Here is a 15,850-nt window from a genome sequence, read left to right on the forward strand (position 1 = left end):
GTTCCCGTAGACTATCCCACAGTCAGACAAGAGGAACAGGCCGGAAACATGCTGGGTGGAGTTCCAGCCCTTCAAAGGGACAAAGGCCTTGAATGACCAGCCCGAAGAGCCAGGAAAAACTGTTCCGCTGATGTTTTCTTGTGGTCGGGGTAAGGATACGTATCAGTTAGGACGCTGCTGGAAAATTTAAGACAAGGAGAAGAAGGTGCTAAATGTGAGACAAGGGTAATTAGGGACCATAAAGACGTCCAACATTAACGGAAGAGTTCACAGCCTTACACTGCAGGGAATTGGTGACCGAACGGTGGGTAACAAATCATTTCCAAGACTGGTGCTTCTGACTCACGTGGAGACGTCACCTCAGTTTCTGAGCTTCAGAGCAAGGGGTGTGAGTGAGGGTCATAGCCTCATGATTTCTACACAGGATTCCACATCTGAGGGAGTGATTTGCTGGTGAGGGACTGGGGGCGTGGTCAGGGTAAAAGGATGGCTAATAGGATTAAACCCCTAATGACAAAGGGTGTTGTCTAGGTTCCTGGGCCTGGCTTCCCTACTGCAAATATTGATCAGCATAGTAGGTTAGAACTTTTCGGGGTGGTTGGAACAGCAGGGGCACTCTGCAGGGCAGGATGCTGGGTTTCTGGGTGCTTGGGAAAAGGGTTACTGATATCAGCCACTTGGGGCATTTCCTGTCAGGCAGATGTTTGCAAAGTCTGGTGATCATCCCCGCAGCTCCACGGCCCCGGGCACACACGGCCCCGGGCACACACAGCCCTCACAGCCTTCGCCTTCACTGTGTGTGTTTCTTCAGAATGCGGTCCAGGTGCTGTGAGTGTGGGCTCTGAGCACAGCTATCACAGGGTCGAATCCCAGCTGCTCTACCTTTCTCCTGTCTGCAACCTTAGGCCTTGTCTCTGTCCACGAATCTTCTTAAAGTGCAATGGACTTCTCAGGCTGAGGGTCCGAGCCCCAGGGAAGGGCGCAGCCTGACCACTCGCTGCTCCACCACGGACACCAGTTGTCTCAGCAGGACCTGTTCTGCCACTGTGACCAGACGCCATGGCCAGGCAAACTGGCAGAGTTTACTGCAGATCATGGTTACAAGGGTGAATCCATGAGCATCGTGTGGGAATACGACAGCGGGCAGGCATGGTTCTGGACCAGCGGCTGAGAGTTTACCTATCCACAACAGGAGGCAGAGAGAGCGAGAGCGAGACAGAGAGAGACAGTACCTGGCATGGGGCTTTTGAACCCTCATCCAGCAAGGCCACGCTTCTAATTCCTTCCCGAACAGTTTCAAACATGGTAAGCTTTAAAAATATATGAACCGGGGCCTGGAAAGATGGCTCAGCAGTTAAGAGCACTGACTTTTTCCAGAGGACCTGGGTTCCATTCCCAGCACCCACATGGCAGCTCACAACTGTTTGTAACTCCAAGTCTGGCACCGCACACAGACATACATGCAGGGAAAACACCAACGTACACAAAATAAAAATAAATTATTTAAATATATGAATATGGGCCAATAGGGGCCATTCTTCTAAACCATCCTTAGCTGTTGTTAAAGACAGGAGCAGTGGAGGGAGTGTCCTGGAGGAAGAGCCTGGAAAGAACCTGGTCTAGCCTCTACTAGCCCCTGGGAAAGTGAAGGCATCTGGGTCAGAGGGACACAGGTACAGAGGCGCGAATAAGAGAAGCGTGGGCGCCACTGAGCTGAGCTCCGAGTGGTTGCGCAGACTTTGGACACTGTAGAGAACTACTCTTCCCACGGGACTCCTCCGCAGCCTCAGGAATAGAGGCCCAGGAGTCTGTGGACTCTGAAGCCGTCACTGCCCGACCATACCCACGCTCGTGTCCGTGGACTCTGAAGCCATCACTGCCCGTTCATACCCACGCTTGTGTCTGTGGACTCTGAAGCCATCACTGCCTGACCATACCCACGCTCGTGTCCGTGGACTCTGAAGCTGTTGTTGCCCGTTCATACCCACGCTCGTGTCCGTGGACTCTGAAGCCGTCGTTGCCTGTTCATACCCACGCTTGTGTCCGTGGACTCTGAAGCCATCACTGCCCGACCATACCCACGCTCGTGTCTGTGGACTCTGAAGCCATCATTGCCTGTCCATACCCACGCTCGTGTCCGTGGACTCTGAAGCTGTTGTTGCCCGTTCATACCCACACTTGTGTCCGTGGACTCTGAAGCCATCATTGCCTGTCCATACCCACGCTCGTGTCCGTGGACTCTGAAGCTGTTGTTGCCCGTTCATACCCACGCTCGTGTCCGTGGACTCTGAAGCCATCATTGCCTGTCCATACCCACGCTCGTGTCCGTGGACTCTGAAGCTGTTGTTGCCCGTTCATACCCACGCTTGTGTCCGTGGGCTCTGAAGCCATCACTGCCCGACCATACCCACGCTCGTGTCCGTGGACTCTGAAGCCATCATTGCCTGTCCATACCCACGTTCGTGTCCGTGGACTCTAAAGCCGTCGTTATCCGTTCATACCCACACACGCACGTGTCCGTGGACGCTGCATTTGTCACATGCCTGTGTCCTGTTACCTCTTCGATACCGCCCAAGTGGTCTCACACACGAAGAACAGAGAGACTCCATTCCACACCCACAGGGACCCCTCCAACACCCTGGGTGGCGTCCTGACCTGGCTCAGTCCAGATCCCACGTGCGCATTTTCAAAGACACTCATTTGTGATATAACTTGGTGTTTTCTGGAGCAAGATCCTACAGTCTTATCAATAAAAGCCTTGAGTCAGATGTGGGGTAAAAGCTGAATGGTCAGTGGAGCGAGCAGCAGCCACCAGACTGCTCACCTCTGTGAGATCCTTCCTCTACCCTTCCTCAACACTCTGCTTCCTGTGTCCTGACAGCCAGACCTCCCTCAGTGCTTAGCTAGTGGCTAGCTCCACCCTCTGATCTCCAGGCAAGCTTTATTTGTCAGAACACAAACAAAATATCCCATAAGATTTTTCTTTATGGGACTGGAGAGATGGCTCAGAAGTTAGGAGCACTGGCTGCCCTTCCAGAGGTCCTGAGTTCAAGTCCCAGCAACCACAGGGTGGCTCAAACCATCTGCAGGCATACATGGAGACAGAATGTTGTCTACATAATAAATAAATAACAATTAAATGAATAAATAAACAAATAAATTGAAAAAATAGTTTTTTTTTATAAGCCCGGTGCTGTAAGAGGAGGCATAAGGTAAGCTACAGAGACTCAGATGCACAGAATTCTGGGACAGGGCTTCTATTGCTGTGATGGGGCACCATGAGTTAAAGCAACTTGGGGAAGAAAGGGTTACTTTGGCTTATGCTTCCACATACAGGCCATTGCTGAGGGAAGTCAGGACTGGAACTCACACAGGGCAGGAACCAGGAGGCAGAGCAGGTGAGGAGGCTGTTGAGGGTGCTGCTCACTGGCTTGCTCCTCATGGCTTGTTCAGCCTGCTTTCTTACAGAACAGCACCACCAGCCTGGGGATGGCATCTCCACAGAGGGCTGGGCCCTCCCCATCAATCACCAATTAAGAAAATGCCCTCAGGGTTGCTACACCGGCTCTCAAGGAGGCCTTGTCTCAGTTGAGGCCCCTCCTCTCAGGTGACTCTAGCTTATGTCCACTCTCTGATGAGGACCCTGTGCCACCAGGCCCGGCAAAAACAGCTTCTAAAACCTGCTTTTAAGGGCTCCTCACTCTCTCCATCACTCCCCTTTCTTTCTTTCTTTTTTTTTTTTTTTTTTTGGAATTTTTTCGAGATAGGGTTTCTCCGTAGGTTTTGGTTCCTGTCCTGGAACTAGCTCTTGTAGACCAGGCTGGCCTCAAACTCACAGAGATCCGCCTGCCTCTGCCTCCAGAGTGCTGGGATTAAAGACGTGCACCACCACCGCCCAGCACACCACTCCCCTTTCTGAGGCAGGCCTCCACATCCTTCCCTTTCTTTTCACGTCCCATCAGTAAACTTCCAACATTTATTTATTTATTGTACATTGTGGTTCCCACTGCCGCTAAGCTACAACCATAACTAAATAGTTCTTTTAAGATTTCAGTTTTCAGCTGGGCTTCAGGCCACCAGTCAGGTGTCTGGGCTGCAGAGAGTAAATCACCATAAAATCTGCCAGCATTTTGCTCATTGGTTGTAAAATGGGGCCGTCAGGAAAAGTGAAACATTATCAGCTTTCAGATGGTTGTTCCTGAAGAATCTAGAACACTTCCCACTGCTGCCTTCTTACACAGCCATTGTCATGCTCGGGCTTCTAAGTGGCAGGCGTTATAACACTCTGCTAACCCGTACAGTTTTGAAATAATCACGCTGGTAACCTGAGACTGGCCGTTACTGGACAATTTACACAACCAACCCACCGGTGACCTCGTGAGCATGTGGCCTCCCTCAGGACTGCTGACAGCTGCCGCATCCAGATGCGCACACAGGAGAAAGGAGAGCGAGTGACTGCTGCCCCTGAGGAGAAGATAGAGACCTCCTAGACTTCCCCAGCCACCCAGGCTTCATTTCCCAGAGCCGCACCACGTGACCTGGGAAGTAATTGGGATTTCCTATCTTGTGCATAGGTGACCAGGGGCCCCAGCAAGGACTTTTGCTGATCATGACTAAGTCTCTGTCCGCCCCTGTAGGAGCCACAGGGCAGCTTGTGAAGATCAGAGTGGAGACACTTGGGGATGCCACTGCTGCACAAGTACAAAGCCCACCCCGCTTTCCCCTCCAGGAACCAGAGCGGGAACTGCAGGGGGAACGCCCGGGGCCTCAGGAGCCAGCCCACCTGGAAAGGCAGCCAGGCGTGGTGCTGAGCGCAGTGACTCCAGTTCTGGAAACCGCAGGGTCCGCTGGGTTCGCAGGCAGGACAGCCTGGCAGAAGGGATCAGCTCTGGGCTCAGAGAAAATCGAGTCCAATGGTGACTCATGACCTCCATACACAGACACAGCATGCACGGCAGCATTCGGAGGCCTCCCGGCCCTGAGACCAGCCTGGCGGCTGCTGTGACACCTCAACCTCCTGCCTAAGGGCCCCTGACCTACAGGACACTGTTCACTGCAGGACGGAGGGCATGACACCGCACCTTTTATCCATCCCAGCACTCGGGAGGCTGAGGCTGGAGGATTGTAAGTTCAAGGCCAGCCTGGCCTACAGAGCAAGTTCCAGGACAGCCAGGGCTACACAGAGAAACCCTGTTTCAAAAAAACAAAACAAAAAAACAATGGCAAAAAAAAAATTCTCCATGTGTGGGCTGTGTGCTGGACTTCTGCCTCCAGCACTGTTTATAAACCGGGTGTGATGTCCCCAAAGGCCACAACCCGACAATAGAGAGTCATTTCAGCCAGAGAGGCTTTTGACTCCCCCAACAGCAAGAAGCTGCCTTCTACTAACCCCAACCATCACTGTACCCTCCCCATCTCCTAGAGTGACAGCTCCATCCTGACCACGCCCCCCAGCTCCTCCCTGGGATAGTCTAGTTGGGCTCCACCCCTGACCACACCCCAGCCAAGTATCTGTCTGGCTCTGTTCTTCCAGAACCTGGGAGAAAGTGTTTGCAGACAGTGCTGCAGGACTGAGGAGCTGGTTTGTCTGATGGGATCTCAGACCCAAGACGGAGAGAGAAACAAAGTTGCGAGAAGACGGGTCCTGCCGCATTCCAAATCAAGGAGCCTCAATTGAGACAATGCCTCCATTAAGACCCGGCTGCAGGCAAGCCTGTAGGGCATTTTCTTAATTAGTGATTGATGGGGGAGGGCACAGTCCATTATGGGTGGTGCCATCCCTGGGGTGCTGGCCCTGGATTCTACAAGAAAATAGGCTGAGCCAGGCAGCGGTGGTGCACACCTTTAATCCTAGCACTTGGGAGGCAGAGGCAGGCGGATCTCAGTTTGAGTTCCAGACCAGCCTGAGTTATAGAGTGAGTTCCAGGACCGCCAGAGGTACACAGAGAAACCCTGTCTCAAATTGTATATATATATTAAAGAAAGTAAGCAAGCAGGCTGAGCAAGCCATCGGGAGTAAGTCAGGTGGCGGTGGCAGCAGCAGCAGCAGCAGCAACAGCAACACCCTCCACAGCCTCTGCATCAGCTCCTGCCTCAAGGTTCCTGTCCTGAGCTTCTGGATGATGAACGGAAGTGTAAGCTGAATTACCTCTTTCCCTTGCCCGGTTGCTTTGGTGATGGTATTTGATCACAGCACTGGAAACTCTCAGACACTGAGGTCGGAGCTAGAGCATCATGCCACAAGTCAAGGGATTCAGGATTCCTGAAGGCTCCCTGTGGGTCCTAGTCCGCCAGCAGCCCCAGAAAATGATCAAGAGAAGCAACAGGACAACCCAAGCAGCGGAAGCCATTTCTTGAGGCTGAGGCTGGATAGTGTGGGGTCAGAATGGACTTGAGGTCTCCGTTCTGCTCAGCCGTGCAGGCAGCAGCCATTCCGTACGTTCTCTAGCAAGGAAGGGCCAGAGGGCTACAGACCCCAGAGATCACATTCATTCCCACTGCAAGTGCAGGGCCCTGAGGCAGTGGTCCCCTGCAACCCACCCCACCCCCCGTCTTTGGTGATGCCCCTGAGTTTGTGACTCAGGTCTTCAGACAGGTTCTCCATAGGCCTGGGTGGCCGGACAGCCAGCTTTGGGACAGGGTGGGATGGGGAGGTCTGAGGACAGAGAAGGGGACATGACTTTTCAGGTTGTCTAGGAAGCCGTGAACTGTAACCACTGCAGATGGAAGCCCGGGAGGGAGCACTCATCCGTGGAACACACAGGCGGGATAAGGATGGAGGCCATGCAGTCTCTCCACTCTGACCTCCTGGAATTAGGTGCAGCTGCAGGAACCTGAGAGCCTATGAGTATGAGTGACAGGAACAGAGGGGATGGGGCGGGGACAGGCGGGACCTGGTAGGGCTTCCACTGAAGAAACCAGGCACTGACTTGGTGCTTCTGGGTGCCCCTGGCTGCCAGGGTAGGGGCTGCGTAGCAGGTGGCCCAGGTCCAAGCAAGGTTCAGCTTTACAGGTCAGGCAATCACTCAGCAATCTGAGGTTAGGGCCAATGGCTGCCACATGCAAATAAGTATCACAGTGGCCCATGTGCAAATAAAACTTTATTGACAAAAAACAGGTCTAGGGCTAGATTTGGCCCAAGGCTGCAGGTCTCACGTCTGAGCTCAGTAGGATCTGCCAGTCGGGATCAGAGCTAGTTAGATGTCCCCTCTTGGCACAACTCCCTACCCCCACAGGATCCTGGCCATGTCCCCATCAGGGCTGCCTTCCCTTTCCTCCGGAGCTTTTGCCTGTTCCAAAGTCTAGTCTATGTTTCAAAGAGGAATGGAAAACCAGGGTCATCTGCCCCACCTGGCTGCCTGCTGCTGAGATCCCTTGTGAGCTTCTCTGCGGCTCCCACGCTCCTCCTCCCTAGGGTCAAACCCAAGTCTCCCTTGCAACCCACCAGCAGGCCCTGCCCCCCACTCCTCTTTCTGCTCCAGCACGCCAAGATCTGCTTGGCCGCAGCACCATTGCTCATCTATGGCCCTTGCTAGCACGGGAAGCAGATGGAAGCTGCTGACAAATGAGGGAATGGAGAGCCCCAACACCCTGCAGGGCCCCGATACCCTGCAGGGCCCTGATACCCTGCAGGGCACACTGCCTCAGCACCGTGCCCCTGGAGCGGATGGTGTCCCACCTCCCGGCAGCCCCTACATCCAGACCAGGACATGCTGTGCCCATCGTCCTGTCAAGGAAACCTCTGTCCTGAGCCCACCTGGCCCTGGCCAGAAATGAGAACATAGCCGTGGCCAGGCAGGAATAGGAAGCGCTTGAGGGCTTTTAATGGATCCTGAGCCAGAGGCTGGGGACTGAGGCAAAAATATGGCATCCTGCATCCGGGGTGGGGAGAAAAGTAAGGGAGGAGCAAGGTTTTGTTTCTGTTTTTGTTTTGCACACTGTAAAACCCAGGCCTCTCTGTGAGACACATATGCGGGCCACCCGCAGCCTCTGCAGAGCCCATGAGACGAAGCCTGAGGCCCCTGAGGCCCAGCCCATTCCTCTAGGCCCAAGGCTGGGCCCTTTTAATTCTCTTTACAATATAAATAGAATTTCAAAGTACATGTGGACACGGTGGTCACTGGGCACCCAACAGGTCCCCAGGGCCTGTCTGTGCAGTCCTTTATCACTTACAGACGAGCTGTCCATGCTGGGCACTGCGCTAGGGTGGCAGTGGCCACTAGTAAAGAGCAGGCCTGAGTAGTCGGTGTCCCTGTCACTTAACCCATGCCGCAAGGGAAGGCGGCACCTGCTCCCATGCCTTCAGCCACACAGAGGCTCTGTCAGGGGGAAGGAAGGCTCATGGGACCTTAGGCCACAGCCGTGGGACTCAACCATCTTGCAGCCTGGCTCACCCATGGGGCAGCTGCCATGCCAGGCCTCAGAGGCAGACTCTGCATGGGGCGGGGGACAGGACAGGGAAGGGACAGCGCCTGCAGGGCCCGCCTCCCCAGCAGGAAGCAGAAGACACTACCAGCAGCCACCACACAGGCCACCACACAGGCCAGCGTGCGCTGGCTGCAGTCAGAGTGCCTCTCCAGCTGCTGAGGAGAGAAATGACCTCCACAAGCGGCGAACAAGGACGAATCTCCTCGGGTCTTGGTTCCGAGGAAAAGAGTAGGTCACTGTCCGTGTTTAAAGCCACGAATCTAGAAAACAGGTTGGGGCTGTGCCCCAGTGTCCTCGGCTGGCGTCTGTCACAGGAGGCTCTGAGATGCCCCGTAGCACCTTTAGGAGAAAAGCACAGCCAGGATAGGTCCCACGGAATCGCTGCAGTCCAGGGACACTGGCCCCTCTCCCTGAGTCCGGCCATGTTGGATCCTGCTGGGCAGCATCTAGAAGGGTGCTCCAGGTCGGCCCTGCGCCTGCAGCAGGCTCTCCACGAAGGCCAGGTATTCCGGGCTGTGCCCTGTGTCCTGGGTGGTGGTGGTTACCATAGCAGCCACCCGTGGACGCTTGGCAGCCTTCACATCCTCTGCAGAGAAGCTGGGCTCCTGTGGAGTGCCGGTGCTCAGGGACTGCAGACGCCAGGGACACAGAGGGAGTTAGTCTCAGAGGGGCTGTGTTCGCGTAATGACAGAAGGCTGTGCTGCATTCTTTCATGTTGCATTTAATTCTGTGAATCTGTGTGTTTGCCTGCCTAAAACACCCAATTGGTCTACTACAGAGCTGAAAGGAAGGAGAAAGAAATAGGCTGCCAGGCAGAGAGAATAAATAGAAGAAATCTAGGCAGGAGAGAAAAGAGTAAAAAAAGGAGATTGAGAGGAGGCCACCGGCCAGCCACGGTTAAGAAGGAAAGGTAAAAAGCCCAGAGGTAAAGCATAGTTAAAGAGAAGGGATAATTTAAGCTAGTAAAGTGGGCTAGAAACAAGCCAAGCTAAGGCCGGGCATTCATAAGTAAGAACAAGTCTCTGTATAAATCGGGAGCTGGGTGGCAAGTCTTCAAAGTGTAAAAAACAAAAACCTCAACTACAGAGAAGGATCAGGCTGTCGCCCTGGCAAAGCCCTCAGGACTGTGACCGTGCCTGTCACTGCACCCTGATTCACATCCAAAGGGTGGTCCCCCACCCGTCCCTGGCTGAGCAGAGTGGCGAGCCCTGCATGACTGTGGTCAATGCCAGAGCATCATTTATGGCCAAGGAGGAGGGGACAGCCTGTCTGGGACATGCATCTTCCATGCCTCAGAGGGAGGTGCCCAGGACACTTACCAGCCGGGACCGTACCCTCTTGGGCAGCTCCTCTTCCAGGGTGAAGATGTCCCCACGTTTCACCGTTAGCTGAGACCCGTCCTCAAACTCCACCTGCAGCAACAAGGGGTGTTGGCATGAGGACGGCCACAGGATGCTGCCCTACCCACCGAAAGCCCAGAGGTGTCAGGGGCTCAGGCAGCCTGGGTCAGCCCAGGGCCGCCAAGGTCCCGAGGAGGCGCTGGGTGACAGATGACTGACACAGGTAGTTCGCGCCTGGGCAGCAGCACTGGCCCTGGGCAGGAGGCTAAGGGGCTCACAGGGTCCTTGGGACCTGCTTCTCTCGACTCAGAATGGCAGCTGTGGCCCAGCGCTCCAAATAGGCCCCGTCCTCCAGAAGTGATGCCCAGGGGCTGGGTCGGGCTGCTAGCTGGGAGGCAGACGCCATGGAGGCTCTGACATCTGGTCACCTTCTCTGGGGACAGCAATGAGGAGCACAAGCAATCAGGGGCCTAGGTCCCAGCCTGGCCTTCTGGCTGGGTAAAGTCATTTGGAGGAAACTAAGGCTCCTCTGGTGCCTAGCAGGGGACACTGGAAGTGCCCTCGGGCAGGATTCCTGCCAAGGCAGCAGCTGGACAGTCCCGTGCACTGGAAGTCGGGTTCCTGATGTGGGAGTGTCATATATCAATCTGTTGATTTCATTGGCTAAGCAATAAAGAAACTGCTAGGCCCATTGGATAGGCCCACCCTTAGGTGGGTGGAGTAAACAGAACAGAATGCCGGGAGGAAGAGGAAGTGAGGTCAGACTCCACAGCTCTCCTCTCCGGAGCAGACCTAGGAGAGACGCCATGCTACCTGCTCCAGGGAAGACGCACGCTATGAAGCTCCGACCCAGGATGGACTTAGGCTAGAATCTTCCCGGTAAGCGCACCTAGGGGCGCTACACAGATGATTAGAAATGGGCTAAATTAATATGTGAGAATTAGCCTAGAAGAGGCTAGATAGGAATGGGCCAAAGCAGTGTTTAAATGAATACAGTTTGTGTGTAATTATTTCGGGCAAAGCTAGCCGGGCAGGTGGCTTGGGGTGTTGGGAATGCAGCCCCCAGCGTCCATAGGGATTTGGGGACGCAACCCTGCCGCTCCCCTTATTACTACAGGTTCCCCCGCAGGAGGGGAGTTGTGGAAGGTGCCTACTGCCACCCGCCTGTGATACTACAAGAAGCAGGCTGTACCCCAGCCCCAACATTCTGAACAGCTGCAGCCCTCAGCCCAGGCTGCCCTGTGCGGGCTCACACAGCTTCTGGAAATATCCTGAGAGGAGTGCGACGGGCATGTGAATACACTTGTCCCTAGCTACTGGGCTTCAGGGTGGGGTAACCCGGCTGGCCTACCATTTTATGCCAGCACCTTGTTTATCCACACGTGTGCTGTGTGTGTCCCCGTGCTGCCTGGTCTCCAGGACTGTTCCCCCCTTCCCCACCCAGGTGGGGGCACAGCCATGCTGCACTTCTGTTGTTTGGCTCTGTGCACGGTGCTGTTTTGAGACAAGGCGTTGCTGTGCAGCTGCGGGCTGGCAGCTCCACCTCAAGCTGTTTGGTGGGCAGCACCGCACTCCTGCCCCCACCCTGGGGCAGTGCAGTGAGTCCCGAGTCCCCAGCCCTGGCCTCTCTGTGAGCACTGACAAAGTGTAGGCGGGCAGAGGCTGGGTTCTGCTAGAGGGCTGCTGTGGAGGCTACTCACCTGGTAGATGAGGCTGGTGGCCGCGGAGATGAACCTGGCTCTATACAGGTTGCCATCTGTCCACCGCAGCTCCACCAGCTCGCCCTCTGGGGGCGGTCCTAGCCGCAAACAGTCTCTGCTCTGCAGGAAGGGTATGGTGAGCCGCAGCCCGAGCATGCTCACCCCGTCCCTCCACTCCCTGCCCCGCCCCTCACCGTGATGCTTTCTGGGTACAGGTTGTCACTGTAGGAGCCATCCTCAAAGTTGACCTCGTAGAAGGTCTGTGCGGTGGTGCCAATGACACGGCAGCGATAATAGAGCCCGTTGCGGTTCTTGGTGATGACGACCTGGCCCAGGGACACAGCACGCAGGAGCTGGCCCTAGGGGCGGGGCGATGGCGCATGTGGGTGGGGTTTTGCTCAAGTGGACAAGGCCGGTGGTCAGGCCTAGTACACATGGGCGGGTCCCCTGGGGCAGCACTCACCCCAAGGCCGCCTGCTCTGTGCTTGAGGCAGGTGATGGACACCACGTAGGGCCAGTCATCGGGCTCCATGAGGACACCAGCGGCATGTGCGCAGGTCACATGGAAGGACGTGGAGCAGTGCTCATAGGAGCACTGGATGCAGGCACCAGACACCCTCTTCACGCGCTTGCGGCAGTACACACATTTCTGCATAGGTGGGGTGCAGGGTTACCAGCAAGGCCAGAGAGGTACCTTCCAGAACAGGTGGGGGCAATCATCTGAACCCAAAATGCCACCTCTCAGGCCTCCTCCCTGACCACGTCCCCATCCTCCCTGCAGCACAGAGCTGGGGGATTGTGTCTCCTGGTGCAGTGCCATAGGGTTCAAACTGTCAGGACCACGGATGGAGAGGACACGTGCACAGACAGGGTCTCGGGATTTGCAGTCAGCACGCTATCCACCCGAGCCATAATGCTCTCACTAAAGGCCATCCACTGGGCCTGCTCAGGGGACCTGTAACCTTGGGCTGGAACATGGCCCCTGAACTTGTAATTCTGTCACCAATCACTGGAGAGCCCAGGCTCTGGCTGTGAGGCAGCCTAGTCCCTCCAGGGCTCCACAGTGGCCTTCCACTCAGTGTGTCCTGGCAGCAAGGGAAAAGACCCAGGCAAAACAAATACAGGCACTGTCCATGCCCCTACCTGAGGGCCTGGCCTCCAGCTTGACCACAGCCAGCTGCCCTCCCCTAGTGTGGTGCTAAGTGCCTGAGATGAGGCTATTCCAAGGTCTGATCTGAGCCGTCTTCATTCCCTCACCTCCCAACTAGGCCATCTTCCAGATGTAGGCTGCCCCATGCCCTGCACACAGGGTAAGCAGCCACTAGGCATAGATCTCAGGAAGCCATCTACATCCAGGCCTACTCAGCCCATATGCAGGAGCGGGGGGGAGGGGTGCAGGGGAGGAGTTGCAGTAAGACAGGCCCGGGGATGGATGCTCTCCAGATGCCATGGCAGTCTAAACTCCCTGGGAAAGCTGAAGCCCAGAAAGGTCAGGAGTCTGTCTAGAGGCCACAGCACCCGGGCAAACTCGGACCTCCCCCATAATCCTGCTACAGAGGGTGTGTGTTAATTCATGAACCAGAAGAGGCCATGCTTACATGAGCCTCAGCATGTACCATGGAGTGCCTTCAATCCAACAGACACTAGGGATCAAACTGGAAATGGGTCAAGGATGGGGCCAACAGTTCTCAAAGTGACTGCCCAGGGAAACCACCGGACTGGAGGGGGGTTACGTGCAGTGCACCAGGACACAGGAGCTGTCCCTGCATCCTGACCACGGAGAAGGGATGTGGAAAGGGGCTGCATGCCCAGGGCAGGGATGGAGGACACAGGAAAGGAGACTCGTGCTGTTGCATGCATGCAGACAGGATTATCCTGCATCACATGCTCCAGGATGCAGAGCCCAGCAGGTGGGTGAGCCTGGCCATGCAGTCGTAAAGAGGAAGAAGGCTGGAGAGATGGCTCAGGGGGAAAGCACTTGTCTAGCTCTGAGGACACGGGTTTGCATCATCAGAACACATGTAAAGCCAGATGTGGAATGTGTAACCCAGTGTTGCTCTGGCGTGATGGGAGTCAGCTGGGTGGACAGGCAGCTGGGCATGCACATGGAAAGGCCCCATCTCAAGCAGGATGGAGGGCAAAGACCGACCCCTGACCCCTGAAGCTGTCCTCTGTCTCGACACATGCCTGCACATGTGTGCACACACAGGACACACTACTGTGTCTGTAACACAGGAGGAAGATGAAGTTTGGGACATCACTCTATGGGAGCTAGGATTCACAGCATAGGACACGGCTCCTCTTCCCCAAGTCACAGAAGGCAAGCACTGTGGAGGGCAGGTTGGGCAAGGGGAAGGCTGGAGCTGCCAGGGCCTGCTGGGACAGCTCTCATGCAGTGCCAGCACGCTGAACTCGGGCACTAATAGCAGCTGGAAATATCTGTAGAGAGACCGGGGCTGCCTGGCTGAACCTGGGGGTAGGTTCTCACCTCTGTGCCCTGCGCACTGCACAGAGCCCCCCACTCTGCCGCAGGGCTATGGGTTTGGAGACATGAGCGTCCTAGGCCAGGATGGGGCTACCCTCCCAGGGTCTCTTAGTTCACCCCAGGACTAAAGCTGGCGGCCACAGCCTTGAGGACCTACCAGTTTCCATCGCTGCTCAGGGATGGCACTGACATCCACGGGGTTGCGTTCAATCACATTCAGGAACCGTACCTCGGGGACTGCAATGGCGCAGATCACGTGAATCCACCTGAGAGGTCAGGGCAGGGTCACAAGTGCACTGCTGGCAGTTCCAGGCTATCCCCAAGGAGCCAGCCAGGCCAGGTTGTGGAGGGGTGGGGAGGGGAGGTTTATGAGCATTCAGGACACTGCTCCCTTCATGTTGGATACCCTGTCTCTCTCTCTCCAACCTCCAGGGAAGCTGAGCAGGGAGGCAAGAGAGTGACAATCACACAGGGCAAGGCAGAGCACACACCTGTGCTCCGTGGTCGTCTGCAGTGCTCCCCCCCGGAGGTTGCACAAACAGCATTCCTGAGGGACAGATTAACATGGTAAGGTGCAGTCACCTCCATCCGAGGAACATCCTAGGGATAGCTAGTGTCAAGCCCCAGCCTCAGCATAGCTAAGATCAGGACCACTGGCCCATGGAGGCCTAGGCCCTCCCAGGCTTTAGGCGCCACCCAGTACAGGTAAGTTACCGCAGTCCAGGCATGGGCCGCACACCGGGAGCATGTCCAGCCCTCCTTGGCCAGCTCAGGCCGGACACCGTAGCAACCTGGAAGACAGTAGAGTGCTGGGACCAGACAGAATCTGTCACCTGAACATGTGCAGCCCCCCTCATACCTGCAACCCTCCACACCTGCAACTCTCCCTGCACATCTACAGCTCTCCACACCTGCAGCCCTCCACACCTGCAGCTCTCCCCACCTGTAGCCCTCCACACCTGCAGCTCTCTACACCTGCAGCCCTCCACACCTGCAACTCTCCCCACACATCTGCAGCCCTCCACACCTGCAACTCTCCCCACACATCTGCAGCCCTCCACACCTGCAGCCCTCCACACCTGCAACTCTCCCTACACATCTGCAGCCCTCCAAACCTGCAACTCTCCCCGCACATCTGCAGCCCTCCACACCTGCAACTCTCCCCACACATCTGCAGCCCTCCAAACCTGCAGCCCTCCACACCTGCAGCTCTCTACACCTGCAGCCCTCCACACCTGCAACTCTCCCCGCACATCTGCAGCCCTCCAAACCTGCAACTCTCCCCACACATCTGCAGCCCTCCACACCTGCAACTCTCCCCGCACATCTGCAGCCCTCCACACCTGCAACTCTCCCCGCACATCTGCAGCCCTCCACACCTGCAGCCCTCCACACCTGCAACTCTCCCCGCACATCTGCAGCCCTCCACACCTGCAACTCTCCCCGCACATCTGCAGCCCTTCACACCTACAGCCCTCCACACCTGCAACTCTCCCTGCACATCTACAGCTCTCCACACCTACAGCCCTCCACACCTGCAACTCTCCCCGCACATCTGCAGCCCTCCACACCTGCAACTCTCCCAACACACCTGCAACTCTCCATATCTGCAACTCTCCCCGCACATCTGCAGCTCTCCACACCTGTAGCCCTCCACACCTGCAGCCCTCCATAGCTGCAGCCCTCCCCACCTGTAGCCCTCCACACTTGAAGCCCTCCCCCCAAATCTATAGCTCTCTACACCTGCAGCCCCCCACACCTGCTGCCCCTCCCATACACTATACAGTGTAGCCTCCTGAGCCAGAACCCTGGACAGTGCCCCTCAAACTCAAAATGCACTGTGTCCAAAAAGTACTCCATGCCCCCAGAGTCCCTCACACCAAGATGGCTGTGGAACA

The 15,850-nt window shown here is 56.0% G+C and overlaps 1 protein-coding gene across 1 annotated transcript in view; it reads right to left on the minus strand.

Annotated features, from left to right (window-relative positions):
• Nucleotides 1-7,082: 7,082 nt before the first annotated feature.
• Nucleotides 7,083-15,850, minus strand: part of Kdm4b (lysine demethylase 4B) — a 60,118-nt gene continuing 51,350 nt past the window's right edge. Inside the window, exons 14-22 of the mRNA XM_075942821.1 lie at nucleotides 15,156-15,595; nucleotides 14,667-14,895; nucleotides 14,444-14,499; nucleotides 14,110-14,218; nucleotides 11,931-12,116; nucleotides 11,662-11,826; nucleotides 11,468-11,587; nucleotides 9,747-9,839; nucleotides 7,083-9,056 (exon numbers count right to left, since the gene is read on the minus strand). Of these exons, the coding sequence (XP_075798936.1) occupies nucleotides 8,874-9,056; nucleotides 9,747-9,839; nucleotides 11,468-11,587; nucleotides 11,662-11,826; nucleotides 11,931-12,116; nucleotides 14,110-14,218; nucleotides 14,444-14,499; nucleotides 14,667-14,895; nucleotides 15,156-15,595 (1,581 nt within the window). The 3' untranslated portion in view covers nucleotides 7,083-8,873. The remainder of the gene's footprint in view (nucleotides 9,057-9,746; nucleotides 9,840-11,467; nucleotides 11,588-11,661; nucleotides 11,827-11,930; nucleotides 12,117-14,109; nucleotides 14,219-14,443; nucleotides 14,500-14,666; nucleotides 14,896-15,155; nucleotides 15,596-15,850) is intronic.

The sequence above is a fragment of the Microtus pennsylvanicus genome, chromosome 12 (assembly GCF_037038515.1).
Source record: "Microtus pennsylvanicus isolate mMicPen1 chromosome 12, mMicPen1.hap1, whole genome shotgun sequence".
In the NCBI taxonomy this organism is placed as follows: domain Eukaryota; kingdom Metazoa; phylum Chordata; class Mammalia; order Rodentia; family Cricetidae; genus Microtus; species Microtus pennsylvanicus.